Source organism: Leptodactylus fuscus, chromosome 1 (assembly GCF_031893055.1).
Source record: "Leptodactylus fuscus isolate aLepFus1 chromosome 1, aLepFus1.hap2, whole genome shotgun sequence".
Taxonomy (NCBI): domain Eukaryota; kingdom Metazoa; phylum Chordata; class Amphibia; order Anura; family Leptodactylidae; genus Leptodactylus; species Leptodactylus fuscus.
This window is the reverse complement of record NC_134265.1, coordinates 251,335,317-251,354,902: the sequence shown is the minus strand read 5'-3', so window position 1 is coordinate 251,354,902 and position 19,586 is coordinate 251,335,317. Positions and strand designations below refer to the sequence as shown.

Genomic DNA, 19,586 nt, shown 5'->3' with positions numbered 1-19,586 from the left:
TAAAAGCAGAAAATTACTGTGACACACATATACATTAGGTATCCCTGGGTTCAAAAACACGCAGTCTACAGATAAAAATATGGTGAACACCGTAACAAGAGACATTCCCCAGAATGGTATAACTAAAAAGTACACCGGGCCCCATATGAAAGTTACAGGTGTCAGAATATGGCGAGTTTGTATTTTTGCTAAAGGGCTAAAATGTGAATAAAAATATATAAATTTGGTATCCTTGGAATCGGACTGAAACACAGAATACAGGAGATATGTATTTTTGGCTGTACCATGAATGCTGTAAAAACAAAGTCTGTAAGAAAGTCGCACAAATGCACTTTTTTCCATTTCCACCCCATTCTGAATTTTTTTTCCAGCTGCCCAGTACATTGTACAGAATAATAAATGCTATTATTATAAACAACAATTTATTCTGCAAACATATGGCTCTATGAAGGAAGAAATAAAAAAATGGGGTGTGGAAGGCGGGGAATCAAAAATAAAAATCAAAAAATGCTTCCTGGTGGGAAGGAATTACCGTATTTTTCGGACTATAAGACGCACCTAGGTTTTAGAGGAGGAAAATAGGGAAAAAAAATTTTGAAGCAAAAAATGGTAAAATATTTAATATATGGGAGTTGTAGTTTTGCAACAGCTGCAAGGCCACATTGACAGGTGACCCTGCAGCTGTACGGGGATGCATAGAGTGTTTTTTTTGCGGGGCCAGAAGTACTTTTTAGTTATACCATTTTGGGGAATATCTATTGCTTAGATCACCTTGTATTGAAAAAAAACCTGGTGGTTTATGATATATGATTTTCTACTTTTATATATATATTCTAGGGACAGGAGGTGATTTAGAACTTTTATTTATTTTATATTTTTATTATATATTTTTAAAGCTTTTTTTTTTTTTTTTTTTTTTACTATTTTATTACTTTATTTTATTTTATTACTTTATTTTATATACAACTGTATTGCCGTCTATGGGACATTCTGTCTATTTGTATTACGGCTGGTCATAGAGACCAGCCGCAATACTAATACAGCAGTGACAGGCCTGGGAGCCTCATTAGGCTCCCGGCTGTCACCCGAACAGGTCGGCTCCTGCAATATCGCCGCGCAGGAGCCGGCCTGCAACTTTACAGGTACGGGGCCGGTGGGGACCGGCCCCGGGGGAGAAGGGGCCACCGATACTGACCCGGCACCCGCTGTACTAGAGAGGCGGATGCCGGCACGGGATAGACGCCGGGGCCTGAGACATCGCTGCGCTCCTCTGCCCTGCATGAAGCCAGCGGTGGGGGGATGGAGGAGCAGAATAGCATCACTCCTCCCGCTGCTGGCTTCATGCAGGGCAGAGGAACGCAGCGATGTCTCAGGCCCCGGAACCTGTGCCGGCGTCTATCCCTTGCCGACATCCGCCTCTCTATTACGGCGGGTGCCAGGCGCTACATTCAGACTATAAGACGCACCCTTCTTTTCCCCCAAAATTTTTGGGGAAAAAAGTGCGTCTTATAGTCCGAAAAATACGGTAACCATCCCAAAGTTCTTTGCTGCCTCTCTGCTCATCCATGTTCCAATAGTTATACCAGTGTTCACAATACATCCACTCTCTGCGTCCCTCTTATTTAGCCAAGCCTAACACAGGGGGTTCACAACTTGTCTGAAAGTCAGATTTGTGGCAACTATAAAAATGTTTATGGGAGAATCAATTTCATTTGCTGAAATGTTATCTGGATCATTATAAACTAGAAGTGAAACAGGAAAATCAAATTTGTTATTTGTTACCTGTGTTGACCTGTATCCTCCTCCAAAACTTCTTACTTTCACCAGCCATTCTGCAATTTTATGGGCTTCTTCAAATTTTTTGAGCTTTAACTTTTGAAGAAGGGCATAACCAGTGGCCTCCACAGTGAAGTAGCCATTCAGTGGATTATCAACGGGCCAAAATGTTCTATCTTTAAAAACAGACAGATCAATCTTGCAGACACACACAAAATATAAAAAAGGAAAATTGCATTTATGATACAACAATAGACAATAGTCTGTTCTCATATTTTGTGGCATATCACATATCAGTTTATAACAGGGGTCTCAAACTCAACTCAGCATGTGGGCCGCAGAGCAAGATCCCAGCCAGTCGGCGGGCCGCACCGCGGCAAATTTAGCTCCACCCACTTTTATGTTGACTCCGCCCATTCATTTTTCATGTGCCCCCACACTGTATAATCCTCCTACAGTCACCCGTAAACTATATGTCCCCCCTCCATCTTTCCCCCAGTTACATATACACCCTTCATCTGCCCCCAGATTCATGTCCCCCCATCTCTGCCCTCAGATTCATGTCCCCCCATCTCTGCCCCCAGATTCATGTCCCTCACGTTCCTCCCGGCTCTCACAGCACAACGCGATTGGCTGTGCTGTGAAGAAGGACGTCTCTGACTGAGTGTCAGAGACGCTCTTCTGACCATAGAAGAGCTACGGTACCAGACCGTAAGCTCTTCACACTGGGCCCACATCGGGAAAGCCGACAGTGTGCTGAACTCAGCGCACTGTCAGCTTTCCGGCAGTATATAAAACTGCCTGTGGGCAAAATGGTGAAACGTCCGGATTCAACTTGGATCCGGCGTCCCTAGGCTTGTGCGGGCCGCACAAAATTGTTCGGGGGGCTGCATGCGGCCCGCGGGCCGCGAGTTTGAGACCCCTGGTTTATAACATACTGTGATACTTGCATGCCATAACTCTTTGATTCTGTTGCTGGCAAAAATAGCAATGCATGCTGCACTCTTGCCCATTCAAGCTAGTGAGAGCAGTGGCATTGCCACTAGACAATGTATGCAGCCGTTTGGTTCTGGTTCTTGCTCTGGCTACTGTATAATTCTGGCACTGACAAGTCCCCATTTCAGCTAAATGGTGGGGTGTAAGGAGTCAGACCACAACAGATCTGATATTGGAAACCTATGCTTAAGAGGGGTCATCATTACCAAATATCCAGAAAACCCCATTAAAAGCTAAGGACAGTTTTTGGGCACATTGATTCTGAGCTGTCAGACACCATACAAACCAACCACTTGACAGTAGAGAACCCAATAAGCATATTGAACACAAAAACTAATGGCACAGATTACACAGGAACAATGGACCCTAAAGATAAAATTCTAATGGTATGGGGATCAGTGTATTAAAGGTTGATGAAAGATCCTTTTTATAAGATACCTAGCAAATATTTTGCACTAATTTCCTGTGTTATGAAATTGCAAGGACTGTATGACACAAGTTTTATCATCAGATACAGAAACACCTATTATAATTACTGCTGATGACTCCTGACACCCACTTATAATGAAGGAGATGACAATGCTCTCTCCGTGAATGTATACTTCAAGTCTTAGCTTATTTAGAATAATATGGAGGGAAATATAATCTCAGTGTACTCTTAGGGCTAGTTCACACGGGGGTTCCTCGTGTGCACATTCCGTCGTGACTTTCCGCTCCAGATTAGGACCAAATGAATGGACCTAGTCCGGAGGGTGCTGTCGCGAGGTGGACGCCGTGGCTGAATCAGCCGCGGAATCTGCCTGAAGAAAGGGCAGCTCATTTCTTTTTTCCACTAGCGGGAATATACCGCTAGTGGAAAAAAGAACGCTAGCGGTCTACATAGACCTCTATTGTGAGGGGGCGGATTTTGAGGCTGATTCCATGTCAAAATCTGCCCTCTCTTGCTCCGTGTGAACTAGCCCTAAGAAAATTGAGTATTGTCTCTGGCTGCTCATGAGATGCTGTGCTGAGGCTTTATGAGACTGATAGTAAAAGAGAAAGAAAAAGCAGGGAAAATCTAAAAATCAAGATGGAATCTAACTGATAGCAGAGTAGAGACTGTACTGCAAAAAGAAAAGTATGCCCAAAAGAACTACAGATGTAAAAAGTTGTGTTTCCAATGAAGGTCTTTTTCAAAAGGAGTTTCCAGGCAAATTATATTGGTAGCCTATCCTTGGGCTCGGTCATCAATATTAGTGTGGTGGCAGTCTGACCCAGCCAATCAGTTGTTCCCACCAGCCACTATATGGAGAACAGAGCTGGAATCAGATAGTTCTTCTCTATGTCTGGTGGCTGTGCTGAGATACTGCAACTTAAAGGGGCTCTATCAAGCAAAATCATGCTGATAGAGCCCCACATATGTGTGAATAGCCTTTAAAAAGGTTATTCAGGCACCATAAAAGTTAGATTAAACTACCCCACCGTTTTAAAATAAAACCCTAAAACAGAATGTGATAAACTTACCGAACGTGCACACTGGGCGGGCATTCAGGGTGCGCCGTCTTCTTCATTCACGCCTTCTCTTCCTCCGATGTCCTCGGGTCCCGTCCTCCTCCGGCGCTCGCGAACTGACATTGCTTAAAAAAAATGGCCTGGACGCTTGCGCAGTAGCATGCTGCTTCTACTACGGCTACTGCGCAGGCGCCCAGGTCATTTTTTTTAAGCAATGTCAGTTCGCGAGCGCCGGAGGAGGACGGGACCCGAGGACATCGGAGGAAGAGGAGGCGTGGATGAAGAAGACGGCACACCCTGAATGCCCGCCCAGTGTGCACGTTCGGTAAGTTTATCACATTCTGTTTTAGGGTTTTATTTTAAAACGGGGGTAGTTTAATATAGCATTTACGGTGCCTGAATAGCCTTTTTAAAGGCTATTCACGCATATGTGGGGCTCTATCACATGATTTTGCTGATAGAGCCCCTTTAACTCCTATGCAAATGAACGGGAGCTGAGTTGAAGTAAGTCAGCACAGACACTACACATAAAACAAAGCTATCTGACACCCAGGACCCTTGCTGATCTGTGAAAGACAGAGTGGTGAAAAAAGACGCTCGCGAAACAGGAAATGACCAGCTCCCATTGAAATGAATGGGAGGCAGTTTTTTGAGCATCAAAATCCGGACCAAAAAACTCCTGTGTGAACCCGACCTAAGAGTACTGGGGGTGGAAAAAAAAAAATCACACAATGATGTAAATGTAAAATGAACTGCTCACAATGTCTATATTGTTATATTGAAAATAACATGATGTGCATTCAACTAAATGTTAGAATAGAATCCCGAAATTATGTATAAAAAAGAAAAAAGAAAATTTACCTTTGTTTGCAAATGAATCAATAATACCTATATTTTTAGTGTTTCCTAGTAAAGAAAGAGCATAAGAGGTTATAGCAGCACTATAGGTGTGTTTTAACTTTGGAAGCTCATCTTCAAGGTATTTTTCAGCTTTCTCTATTGCTTTTTCAATTTCCTAGAAAAAAAAGAAAATTACTTTTCAATGTGTATGCTGAGATATGAGTCCAGTAATAAATTGAAACAGTTCTCTATATTAGGCTTGAAGGGGACAACAACGTTATATCAAACCAGCAACAGTGCATAGTAGGGGAGATTATGCTGAACACCATCATACTTTTATAGATCATATAATACAGGGATACTCAAATGTTGAACTGCAGCCTCCTAGCAGTGTCATTATGACAGCAGGTGAGAGAAACCTTCATCTATCGCCCGCTGTCTCCAAGCCCTGATCCCTTGCACTAGCTCTTATATTGTGCTGGCAACAGGGACAATTACCGATCCCTGCTGCTGCTTAGTGTAAGGTATCAGAGCTTAGGGACAGCGGGTGGGAGATGAATGTTCATACCGGCTGCCAAGTGTTAACTATGTGTGACGGCACTGATGTGGTCGGGGTACTAAGCAGCATACTGTGAGGTGGCACAATAATGGGACATTATACCGTACCCCCCACAGTATAATTCTCCTTAATATCCCCTCCCCCTGCCTAATATATAATGCTGCTTAGTGCCTCCACCCACAGTATAAAGCTCCTTAGTGCCCCACCAACTGTATAATAATCCTTCGTGCCCCCACCCACCATATGATGGTCCTTCATGCCCCCACCCACCATATGATGGTCCTTAGTACTATTGTTAGTCTTATTTGCTTCACATGAGAATAAAAGCATACTAGTTGTTACATTTGTTTGATACTATTACTGGAATTTATTGACTTAATGCCATTTAACATGGTTTCTATTGTATAGCTAATGTATTTTCAGGATCTGATACAATACATTTACTACTATAAACATAATGTCTAATGAAGACCGAATCGTCATTACTGTATATAAGGATTGCATTTGAATTAAAGAAATGTCAAACTTCATACAGAGTGACTGAATCATCTTTATAACAGGACACAAGATGTCCTATGGCTTACCTCTGCCTCAGTAATAAAGAATGATTTAATGATGCATAATGTGCATTTATACACAAGGTTTTTGAGGTCAGGAAGTTTATTTTCTTAGTTATTGTTCAGGATCGCATATTATACACCAGATACGGAATTTATTATATAATGGAATTGCGACATCCAGGTCATGTAACATAATCTGTACTTACTATCTGATTACAGGTGTTTTCTAATTCAGCTAGTGCAATAAGTACAAATGCTGTAAGTGAGGACTCGGACTCTGCATAGCCACCCTAGAAAGACAAGAAAACAACAAGGATTTTTAAAATGGTTTCACAAATCAGTCTAATAAAGATATCTCTCATTCGCTGCCATACAATTCTGTTGGGTATTCTCAGGGTATGTTAACACCAAATTTTTTGCAAGCTGAAAAAAATCTGCTTTAGGAATTAGGAAACTGTTTTTTGATGTGGTTTTTTTTACATAATGTGTTTTTTGTTGCCTTTTGTGTAATGGTGTTTCTGCTCCAGCACACAGTATTGACCTGGAAACTTCCCTTTAAAAAACGCTAGCGGTTTTTGAAGCGGTTTTCGCAAAAACCACTCCACATTTTTTCTGCTTCCCATTGAATTCAATGGGTTTTTCCAGGCGGAATCTGCCTGAAGATAGGTCATGTCTCTTTTTTTTTCCGCTAGCTGAAAAAAACTGCTAGTGACTCACTTTCAAATGAACGAGAGGCATTTTTTCAGGTGGATTTTGAGGCGGATCCACCTGAAAAAAAACTCAGTGTGAACAGACCCTTGCACTTTACTCTCCACAACCACATATGCAACTATAAAAGGGAAACTCTGCTTCCACTCTCCCATCACACTAGGATACACACAATAGAAGCCACCTTCTACTTGGTTTACTTTACTAACCTTCTAATTTGGTTTACTATAGATTCACACTTGTGCTCAGTTTTCCACTCTTCAGGTCCACTTAGGGACCCGAAAGTTCTAACCTTCGGGTCCCTAAGTGGACCTGAAGAACAGAAACCTGAGCACAAGTGTGAATCTATAGTAAACCACCTGTGGAGCTGTGAGGGCAGTAGACTGTTGTGTGAGAAGCAGGGTGGAAATTACCTTGTAGAAGTGTTGTGATGTATTACGCATTTAGTTCTAGGATGGCATGCTCTGTATTTTTTCTTTGGATGCCTCCTTTATGCATGGAGATGTGGATAGTGGTTTTGCTGACAATGGACAAAGGTTTAAGGGGATACCGTCACTCCATAGGGAGAGAGCACCATATAGGTGTGCTGGTTAAATCCCAACATCATTGCAAACAAAGGCTTCTGAGAAGGTCGGCATGATGTTAAAGGGAGCGCCCTCTATAGGCTTGCTTGACTGAGACTCTGTCTTCCTAATTACATCATGGAAGATAGACTAGCACATTCTCAGTGAGCGCCCTCTATTGGTGTGCATACTTGAGGCACTGGCATCCTAATTACATCATGGAAGTCAGATTTGCATATTCTTCCAATGGAGAAAGGTGTGATTAAACTGAGACAGGCTCAGACTGGCCAATAGGGAAGCCCCTGAGCAGGGCTAGGCCTCCAGTACGAGTGGTGAATGACTCACTGTATGCTCACTGTCCTACATACAGATAGACAGTTTACAACATTTCAGCCATACTATGTACCATATAATTAACTGGTTAGATTATTTAACAAATTATCCAGTTTACTATATAGAAATTGAAATGATATCCAGACACATAGGCGGGGGGACTAGTATTTTCCCTCCCCATTCCCATCTTTCCACAAGGGGCCCAAACACTAATCATGTTACTGCTGCCTGAGACCCACTAATAGACCCACTTTGGTCTACCCCTGACATCACCACCAAAACTAATACTTCCACCTCTGTTTCCCTCCATTGGGATGCAGCACTAGCAATGTTATAAAAACAAAGCATAGCAAAAAGTGTAACGGTAACAATTATTTGAGTGCCCTTTCTATATCACTCTTCTCTTCATAGACTAATATGGAGAAAGTAAATTCCTGAAAAGAAGATAATATATAATACAAAGTTTCATACATTAAACAGTACTATTAATTGATAAAAAGTTGTTTATAACTGGAGGATAAACGGAGAGAGAGCAGATGCAAATGGCTGACGGTGTGAATATAGTCTTAGGCCTGGGGTTCATAAATTAAAGGAATGTCAGTCAACTGGAGGCTAAAAGGAGCTTGATCACATGTGAGAGTGTGCTGGAGGTCAAAGGGCACTTGTCCATCAATGGAGTGTCAATGGGTTTGAGATCTGTGAAAATGTGAGCTGAAGTAGAGGCTAGAATACAATGTAATTGATACAATGGAGAAATTAAACTATCCACCAGCTTCAATAGAACACAATCACACAGTACATGTCTGCACAAGCTACAGCATAAACATTAATATGATACATAGTTCAATCAGATCAGACTGAAAACTAGTATGAGAGTCTCAAAAATATCTATGTAAGTGATAAACAGTAGTGAACTTCCCCTCCTCGGTGGTCTACTTGCCCAAAGAGTTATTGGCCCTATTGAAAATGCTTATGACTAGGTGAATGATCTTTTGAACCTTTCACGACTGCACTGGAGTTGTAAGAATCTTCCACTGAAGGTGCTCTGCTATCCCATGAAACCCAATGGTATGAGTAGTTGTCCATAATGTACTTAATTTTCTACAGAGACCTCTGCCTTATGAAGGACTCCCAGTAGTCAAATTGTCTCCCATTGAACCTATCCTTATAATCAGCCACTCAATCATTTTAATATCTCCTGCCCTGGCATCATCTCCCCATGCTGCAGCTGCATGAAATAAGGCACTGGCTACCTCTGAGTGACAGAAGGATCCGAGTAAATCCCTGCATACATCAAAGAGCCGAAGTTGGTGAAGGAAAAACAGAGGAAGGCCGGAGCCCCACGGGACGGAAATGCTGCGGAAAAATTATGTCGAAAGCGCTGTGGGAAGAAATGCGATGTGTTGCCCCCACGGTTTTTCCCGCAGCGCTTTTTTGCTGTGGAATGTCCCATGGAGCTTTAGTTGAATGGTGCTAGTGCCACTCATCAAACTGCATCCCTTGGTACTGGGACAAGTCCAGGATGTCTTCTATATTGCTGCCTTAGAACAATGGGCTGGGATTGTTGTTGTTGGACATAAACCTAGAAAGAATGGGACAACATTCCTCCCCTAAAACTCCAGCACTTCCCAGATATTTACAGACCGTTATAAGAAGATGAGAGGATAGTTAGTTAGTTGGGAACGTCTTGTAGTGGGCAGGATAGCTAAGTAGACAGGGAGAGGGTGTGAGGGAGTGAGAGGGGAAGGAAGGAGGGAGGGAGAGGAGGGTAGTGTGAGTCAGCTCATGCAATGCATCACGGTAATTGTAGGATAAAAGCACAGGAAGCTACAACCTATAAACAAATGCAAAGGATGCCATGAGCTCCCAGAGAAACCCAGAAATCACTCAAAACACTACTAAAGCTATTTGGGTACACTTATTAAACCATTAATAGCACTAACAGACCTTTGTTTAAAAAAAAGAGTTTTGGAAAACCCCTTTAAGACTACTATTCACTTTACACATAGATATATATGATGCAGGGAGGGGAGGAGTCGGCTCCATTGTTTCCATTTCTCATTTATGGTACTTTTTCAACTGTGATAAACAGAATGTCTTACCTGCATGGATTTTGCATACACAGTTCCAGGTTCCTTAAATTTACCATTATTTTGTTGATTTTTGACCAGCCACATGGAACTTTTACATAGCATGTTTTTGTCAACATACACCAAGTTTGCCTTTAAAGCCATTGAAAATATCTTTACTACATATGCAGTTAACCTGGAAGATAATAACTTGATTAGTAAGCCTTTAACTTAAAGGGGTTTGCCATCAATACAAATAGCAAAAAGTAAGCTGAGTAAATTTGCTACATAGTTATATAGTTAGTACAATTGAAAAAAAATATATGTCCATCAAGTTCAACCAGGGAATAGGAAGGAGCAAGCCATTCTATACATTACAGGAAAAGGACCTATCCTGAGTTTTGCGGACCAGACTGTCGGTCGCACACTGATCTCTGTAATACATAGTTGTGTGCGTGGACCAATAGAAATGAATGGGTCAGTGTCCTATTTGGGAAAAACCCGGATAGCACACTGAACTCACCCGCGGCTGTCTGCAAGGTTCCTAAATTTGGTATCCTCGGTATCATACCGAAACATAGAATACGGATGACAAGTTCATTTTGCTGCACAGTGAATGTCGTAAAGACGAAGCCAATAAGAAAGTCGCAAAAATGCACTTTTCCTCCAATACAACCCCATTCTGAATTTTTTCCAGCTTCCTAGTACATTGTACAGAATAATAAATGGTACCAATATGAAGGACAATTTGTCCAGCAAACAATAAGCCCTTTTTATGAAAGGAAAAATAAAAAGTTATGGGGTTTGGAAGGCAGGGAGTCAAAAACAAAAATTGAAAAATGCCACCAGTGGGAAGGAGTTAAAGGAGGGTCTGTAATGATCCATAATTAGAGTTGAGCGATCATGTTCGGAAAAGATCGGATTCCGATCGTCGATCAAGAAAATTTCACGATCGCGATCGGAATTCCAAACACGATCTTTTTAGGTGGGATCGAGATCGGTGATTAGTTCCCACAATGCTTTGCTACTGGCCAAGCATTGTGGGAAAAGCTAACAATGTTAGCCTTCACACTGAGTACACACTCCGCTCATTCTGAGCAGAGTGTATACTCAGTGTGAAGGCTCCGCTGTGGTTCCATAGGAATGAATGGAAGCAGCCGGCACACAGCCTTAACCCCCTGTGCACCGGCTGCGTTCATTCATTCTAATGGGAGACTAGCTAACATCTCTATTAGCTACTTACCTGCAGAGATGGCTGGTCCGGTGCCCGGTGTTCTCATTTTTCTTCGCCTCATTGGCCCGCCTCCCAGGTTAGTGTTAAAGAGCTAGGAAGAAGGCGGGGCTTGTGGTTTAGGAGACCTGGGAGGCGGGGGCAGCGAGGCGAAGAACAACGAGAACACCGGGCACCGGACCAGCCATCTCTGCAGGTAAGTTGACACCAGGGGGGACTAAGTACCCAGAGGATTAAAAAAAAAGCCTCTGGCTACTTAGTGATTAAAAAAAAATCACTACACAGCATAGATTCTACCAATTAAAGCGTTCAATTGTTAGATTCCATGCTGTATAGTGAATAGGATTGTTTTTAAAATCCGATCTCCGATTCGTAAAAAAAATCCCATTGACTTGCATTGGAATCGGAATTGGGATCGAGATCGGGTTCGAATGAAAAATGATCGGAAATCGGATTTCAAAATCGATCCTGAAAAGTCAAGATCGGCTCAACCCTATCCATAATGCCTGCCAAATAATAATGCCATATGAGAGCCTTTAATAGGAACTGAAACATACCTTTGTGGCTACAAATTGATGAAGCAATGCATTATCTTTCATGGATATGCAAATCTGCACCTGCAGGCTGATTTGTATGTCCATAAATAGATTATTATCTCCATGTTGGATGATTTACAGTTCTACAGATCTCTGTTTAATAATGGCCCAGGAAGGTAGTGTGTAGTGCTGCCTTATGCTGTAATTGCAGGGTAAAGCACTGTAGGGCAGCGTTAGCCATGTTAGGCCATTGTTCCCTCACTTTCTCTGTGACCTGCCTGCTAATTGTGCAGCTACTGCTACTCCCTCATCATTTTCATCTCCTGTATTTCTTATATCTGAGTCTGATGAAGGCCAAGTATTATGACCGAAACGTTAATAATCTACCTTCTATCACTTGTATGAATAAAACACTGAAAATGCATACATATTCATTCTGAAGTGTGAAGTCTTTTCCTCAATTGTGATACTGGATTGGAACCCTATCTTCAGATCTGATTAGAGTGATAGCTACACCTCATTATATTTAACTAACATCTCTTAACTTTGAAATTTAGAATAAGCAGAAAGTACTCTGTTGGTCTGAACCAGGAAGTGGAAGGGGGAGGAGACAGAAGGACATAAGAAACCCTGAGGCTAAGGACCCATGTTGCGGCAACACAGCTTTTTTTTGTTGAATATTTTGCTGCGGTTTTTTGAGCCAAAACCAAGCATTGCTACAAAAAGAATGGAAAATATAAAGGATGTTATTATACTTCTACCTTCTGCTAAATCCACTCCTGGCAACAATGCAACAAAATCTGCAACAGAAAAAGCCGTGGTTCTGTAACATGAGGCCTCAGCCTGAGATAGGGAAACCCATTTAAAAATTTGGGAACTACAAACACTATAGTAGTCCATTGCAAAAAAGAAAGTTAAAAGTGATAAGCTACACATTCTACTCTTACCATGTGCTTCCCTGAAAAGAATCACCAGATAAATGAGATAGTTGTGTTAGATAGCCTGTTTGAAAAAGAAACACATATTATACACTATAGTGTTCCGATGAAGCTTATTAAACTACAATCAGGGGCGGATCCAGGGCCGGGCGAGCCGGGCAACCGCCCGGGGCCCCGCGCTTAGCGGGGCCCCGCGGCCCGGCCCTAACAAAATGGTCCCGGTCAGCTCGGCATAGTCGGGCCCTGGATCCCCCCTCAGGGGGCCCCCCGGCACTTGCCTGTCACGATTTCAGCTCATCGGCGTCCGTTCGCCAATGAGCTGGAATACATACGCGATTAAAGCAGGAGCTGTGACCTCAGCTCCTGCTTTAAAGCTCTGGCCCGGCTTGCGTGTGTAGGCGCGATGATGTCATCACATCGCGCCTACACACGCAAGCCGGGCCGTAGCTAAGCAGGAGCTGAGGTCACAGCTCCTGCATCGCGTATGTGACTGGAGTGAGAGAGAGGAGCGTCGGGGGAACGATGGAAGGTGAGTGATAGAAGGTGAGTGTAAGTGTTTGTTTTGTATTAAATATTAAGGTGGAACATAATGAAGGGGGCCCATGAAACTGGGGGCAAATGAAGGGGAGGGGGGGAACGGCATGACAATGGGGAAGATGAAGGGGGGGACGGCATGAAACTGGGGACAGAGATGGAGGGGGCCCAATGAAACTGGGGGGCAAATGAAGGGGAGGGGGGAACAGCATGACACTGGGGAAGATGAAGGGGGTGGGGAGAGAACGGCATGAAACTGGGGACAGAGATGGAGGGGGCCCAATGAAACTGGGGGGCAAATGAAGGGGAGGGGGGAACGGCATGACACTGGGGCAGAGACGGGGGACATTAAACTGTGGGCAGATGAAGAGGGAGAACGTGATGAAACTGGGGACAGAGATGGAGGGGGGGACATGAAACTGGGGACAGAGGAAGGGTGTATATGAAACTGGGGGAGAGATGGAGGGGGGGCATATAATTTACGGGTGACTGTAGGAGGATTATACTGTGTGGGAGCACATGATAAATGAATGAGAATGGGTGGAATCAACATAAAAGTGGGTGGAGCCAAATTTGCCGCGGCACGCAGAGCGCGCCGCACATTTTACCCCTCTTTCTACTCATTAAAAATTAGGAGGAATGGCGTTGGTGACGCCACACTCCTGCATGACGTCACTCGCTTCATCTGCGACGCACAGTGTCTCGACTCCCCCGCCTCCTTTACAAGGGGGCCCACTGAGGCTCTGTCGCCCAAGGGCCCATAAAAACCTGGAGCCGGCCCTGGGTCAGCATGTCCCCATTATATGTGCATAATATTCCATGGTGGAGGCCACCATGGAAAATTATACTATGTGAAGAGGCCACTATAAGACATTACACTGTGGAGGGGCAGCTGTGAATCATTATATTGTATGGAGTCCACTATGGGACATTATATTGCGTGAAAGATATACTATGGACATTGTATTGTGTGGAGGAGCCATTATGGAACATTATACTGTCTGAAGTGCACTATGGAACATTATACTATGTGAAGGAGCCACTGTATAGAAGGACTAAATATTGATCTGCATGAGCAAGTGGTGGACACGGGATGGTTTGACGGTTTCATGGATTATAAAAAACAAAAAAAATTGTCCTTTGATGCCAAATGGGTGAAATTTACTACATGTGCAAGTGTTTAAACCAATTAAATAAGCAACCTGTTTTGTCCTTAAAGTGTAAGTGCTAATTTACCTTTTTTATTTCTACTATAGTGGGGGGGTGTATGGTGAACAATTTTGTAATATACTTTAGAATCTCCTATAAGTAGAAAATGGGCTCTAAAGGGGTTAGTTTGTTTTTCTTTCCTTTTTACATATTTTTTTTAACCTTTTTTTGTTTTATTTATTTCGAGGGAGCTCGATCACTAGTACAGTACACTGTAATAATACTGTATGTACTGTATGCACTGCAATATATTCTTCTTGGAACAGGAATTCTATTAGGACATACCTCTGATAGATCTAATAGAAGGACTATCATTGGAGCCCATGATCGAACTGCAGGGGGCCACAGATGCTGTCAGTTTGACTAGAGACCCCTAGATTGCTATTGACTGCAGCATAATAGGGGTTAAACAGACGGATTCCGTGTTATCACTGTCCTGGCAGTTACAGCCAGGCTCCCATATTGAACACTTGGGCTCCGCATCTGAGCCTGTGTGATCATGGCTATGTACATGTAGAGAGGAATGTATTAATTTTCTCGAATGCACATGTATATGATAATGCCGGATGGGGTTAAATGCCCATATTTGACTCTTTGGTTTCAAAATCTAATATGAAAAGCGCATAACTTTTATGAATGGTAAGCATCATTTATTCTAAACTACAGAATCCATGTAAAAGCAAATACATCGATTTACAAGTGGTAAAAGTGTACCTTTTTTAATATTACTAATAGCTTTGCTTCGTTTTTCTGCTCCAACAGCATCCCACCTTTTCGTGACATCTAAATACTTAGTAACAATAACATTTGGAGTTGTGTGGATCATATTCTGCTCTGGGCAGCCGTAAGGAACATATATGAGTGATCCAAGATAGGAATCATCTAAGATGCCGAGCAGAGTCTCTCCCATTATATCTCCTAAAAATAAATAAATAAAATTGCAGGTATACTAAAACATAGTTGTGTAAACAAGACAATATCAAATAAATTATAACTTGTAATAACTATGGGCTACTTACTTTTGAAATCTTTAACATTTAGGCAAAGTTGGGTTCATATCTCAAATATGGGTCTGTAAGGTTACATTAAGGCCAAAAGCACAAAGGCATTTTATATACCGCATATGTATGCCGGGGAAGGGGGGGGGGGGGTGTGTTCTCAGAAGCTGATACACAAGGAATAGAGCAAGAAGCAGATAGCTCCATTCTCTTGAATGGGAACTAAGCTGCAGTTACTCAGTTCAGCCACTACAAAGTGAACAGAGCTGTCTGCGTCCTGCTGCATTCGCTGTATATCAACTGTTGAGAACAGCTGATCGGTTTAACATATAACATATAAATGTCCATAAACATGAATGTCCATAAACATGTTCTGCAGGATTAGAAAGCATGGCTGCTTTCTTTTTCTCAGGAAGTGATCTCATGTCCATTAGTCACATGGTAATGCCACAGCTCAGAGTGGGTTCATATTTGCAGCAGAGTCTGTTGGCAATTCTATAGACAAAAGAGAGAGCAGTACATAGCGTAATACTTTCACACAAAAATTAGTGTGTAAGGTGAGCCAATAAGAGGCGAGTGCATTAGAGTAAGTGAAAAATGGTCACCTTGCACTCTCACCTGATGTTGTGACAAGCCACGACTATAGAAGGCAATGTAACTTATTCCCATGGTGCCGCATAAGGGTCCACAATCTTCGTAGGAGAAATCCGGACTAAAATAGTATCCAATAATCACACGCACCGATCTGTATACACTTAATAAAGGATAGATCCCCAGAAATGCGTTGTGTAGAATGTAGAGTTGGATACAATAAAGATTCCTGTTTGGGTAAGCACAGATGTCCTTTCTGTTTTTGGAACGTGATTCTATTGGTGATTAGAGTCTGCATTGGAAACTCTGTGGCAGAAACTGCCGAAAATTAGCAGAAAGAAAAGTCTTCAACAGAGAACTTCTCTCCGCTGCTTTCATTTTGAAAATGGTAGACCTAATTCTAGGCAATCGGGTCTGCCAGGTGTCTGTTCATTGGGCTCTGTTGAGTTTTTGTCATGGTGCCTCTATTCTGTACAGTTGTATCAAGATTTTTTGTCAGTTTCTGTAGCAGAGACATCTGAGAGAACCTCCAGTACCGGTTGGGCGTACCATTGCTGTAACCTGTACAGCTGCACAGTGGCTCAGTAGGTAGGAGGGCACACTGTCACCATATATCAGCTTCCTATTCAATTGCATATAAATCCCTGGGCTATAGAATTTCATGGTAAAGAATTACTGTTATTAGAAGATATGGAATTAGAAAGGCAAACATATACTGTTTCTGCACAGGGTCCTGTCTGAGTTAGTCACTGCTCCAGCGTAGAAGAGAATCTAGCCTAAGATTTTGTAGACGTTTCCAAATAATATAATGTTCCACCTTGTATGCTGATGAAGTTTGTGGCAATGCTGTCAGGAACCATTCCTTCTAAAGCCTCCGTCTTGATGTGTATCTGCTGAAGGCGTCCTGTTAATCACATAGCTTCAGTTAAAATCTTAGGTTCAATTCATACTGCATGTTACATACGACTAGTACACATCTGAAACCATATTGTATGGTATCCATAGAAGTCTAAGAAGCAGATATCTACAGCAGTCAGATCACCAATTGCTAGTGCAAGTGGCATCAGTGGCAAGCTGGGGTGGCAGTTAAATATACATGCTGTCACTCTTTTCAAAGGCTACAAACACTGGCAGAATGGCAAAATGGCACTAATAGCCTAGTACAGCCTCTTGCCACAGTCATGCCAATGGGAGATAATGGAGTCCCTTGTTGTAGTGACTGTTGGAAGGTCCCAGTGGTTGGATTTCCACTTATGTTGCATTTATCACCTATTCAGTATTCTTCCCTCTAATGCCCCTTTCAATAAGACAGCACTATATTTTAGACTAGTGGTAAGGATCAATCTTTTTTCACAGGAATCTAACCTTCAGGGTTTATAGTTTCACTAAAAGCTTGTTTCCTCATGAGTTTCCCTTCCGGCTGAAATACAAAAGAGAAAAAAACAATAATTAAAAGTAAATTTACAATCATCAAGGTGTTATTATATTTTGTTGTTGTTGTTGATTGGCTTAGTCCATTGGAGGAATTAGGGTTAAACCTCAAAACCAGACTTGAGAGGCCACAGTAGTCTGCTGGGCTTTGCTGCCAATGTGATTTGTGCTGGCCCCAAATATTTAAGACATAACACTTTGATAGCATAAGCATACAATATAATGATGCAGTTAGCTTGTTGTCATTGTTAACCTTGTCCTGAATTTGGATGATTTAATTTTAATATGTAAACTATACATTAATACTTTCTATTTTAGATGTGCCATTAATAAAGGCTTACATTGAAAAGAGTACAGGTACAGGAAATGTTACATCTCAGAACCTCATCCCTCCTAGTGAGGCAGATATGGACCACTGCATCCAGAAGGAGAATGAATGAGGTGGTGGGTAGACGTGTGTGGCTCTCTTCATTCGATTCTATATGCATTAGCTGAGCAATGACTCTAAAAAATGATAAAAGTGAACAAAGATCTATGCATATGGTCAAGAGGCCAATTCTTCATTTGTTCTCTGAAGTAGTGGCAAGCTGCTGCATTACTAGGTGGATTGGGGTCAGCCATTCAAGCACCGCTGTCTTCACCTCTTCACCATACGGGAATCTTTATCCTTGCAGGGCTTCTTTCAGTTAATCCACTGTCCTTCACCTCTTCAATAGAATCAGTTTACATGCACACTTACGTGCACCAGTCTATTTCCTTCTTCATGGTTATCACTTGTGCAAACTTCTTTGAACTTCTCTTTAATTCACATGCACTTCTTTGTGACAAAAAACACTTTCTGCACAAAGTCTTTGATAGATATAAACACCAGAAACACCCTCAAACCACAAAAAACAAATCACTACACACCACACTCCCAAGTGGGGCATGAAAGCAGGGGTGAACCTAGTCTCTCTGCTGCCTGACGCGACCAACAGAAAGGTCCCCCAATACATACCCAACCCAGTGATATTTTCCATGATTGGGAACCCTAATTATAATTCAAGCTATGCCCCACATTTGCAGATTTAAAAAAAAAACGAACACTTTATTTGGCCCCCGCATAGTATAACATCCCCTTTACTGGCCCACACACAGTATACTGACCCTTTTACAGATCCCTCTAAAGCATATTTCCCCCTGTAATGGTCCACACACATTATATTGCCCTCTTTACTGGCTCCAACACAGTATATGATACCTTTTTAAGCTCCCAACCAACTCATAATATTGCCCTCTTTATGGCCTCCACAAAGTATACTGACTTTTTTTTTGGACCACAAACAATGATATGTTAGGCCTTGATTGGACCCAAATTTTCAAAAAGTTTTTTCTATTTTTTTTTTAATATACAAATGACATAAGAGAAAAACAAATCAAGTCCAAAACTGTTATAGATCGTTATGTATTGGCAATTTAACTTAAAGGAGTATTCCCATGTACATAATTATTTTTAAATTTGTAGATAATTAAAAGTTAAACATTTTTGCAATTATAAGTAATTAAACATTTAGCAGAGTTTTAAAGATTTTCCCTAAATATCTTGTGGTCACAGGTTGTTGTCTTGATCGGTTACCAGTGGATCCAACCATGAATGCAGGAACTTTCTAAGGTCAGAAAATCCGCCATGATTTCTTTATTGTGGCTGGGATATCTTCTGATACATGTAGTGTCCCTGCCTGATAACCCAGGTACAATAAGAAAATCATGGCTGGGTTCCTGACAAGTCCCAGACCATAGAAAGTCTCTGCATTAGTGGTCGTATCTATTGGAAACCAATCAAGATAACAGACTGTCACCACTAAGAAAGTTAGAGAAAATCTTTAAAACTCTGCAGAATTTTTAACTACTTATATTTGCAAAAATGTTTAACTTTTAATTATCTACAAATATAGATATGATTATATTCATGGGAATACCTCTTTAAATAGAACCTATTACCATGGAATTGTTGTCCAATCTATTAGAGTCTTGTTACAGGGTGAGATGAAAAGAGCAGATTAATGTACAGCGCTCTAGAAAAACAAAATCCAGAATAAATGATTATTGATTTAAAGGGGTTTTCCACAAAAGAAAGTTACCCTCTAAGTCCTACCCTATATTGCGCAATTGTCCATTCATTTCAAAAGGTGTGCCAGAGATAGGGGAAGTATTATGCCTGGTCTGACCCCACAGATCTACAAG

At 41.8% G+C, this 19,586-nt stretch overlaps 1 protein-coding gene across 1 annotated transcript in view; it reads right to left on the bottom strand.

Moving 5' to 3' along the window:
- Nucleotides 1-19,586, bottom strand: part of LOC142189629 (complement C3-like) — a 91,846-nt gene that overhangs the window by 24,036 nt on the left and 48,224 nt on the right. The window contains exons 22-29 of the mRNA XM_075262235.1: nucleotides 17,298-17,352; nucleotides 16,750-16,836; nucleotides 15,058-15,261; nucleotides 12,610-12,664; nucleotides 9,929-10,091; nucleotides 6,429-6,512; nucleotides 5,125-5,278; nucleotides 1,783-1,952 (exon numbers count right to left, since the gene is read on the bottom strand). Coding sequence (XP_075118336.1) covers nucleotides 1,783-1,952; nucleotides 5,125-5,278; nucleotides 6,429-6,512; nucleotides 9,929-10,091; nucleotides 12,610-12,664; nucleotides 15,058-15,261; nucleotides 16,750-16,836; nucleotides 17,298-17,352 — 972 coding nt within the window. The remainder of the gene's footprint in view (nucleotides 1-1,782; nucleotides 1,953-5,124; nucleotides 5,279-6,428; nucleotides 6,513-9,928; nucleotides 10,092-12,609; nucleotides 12,665-15,057; nucleotides 15,262-16,749; nucleotides 16,837-17,297; nucleotides 17,353-19,586) is intronic.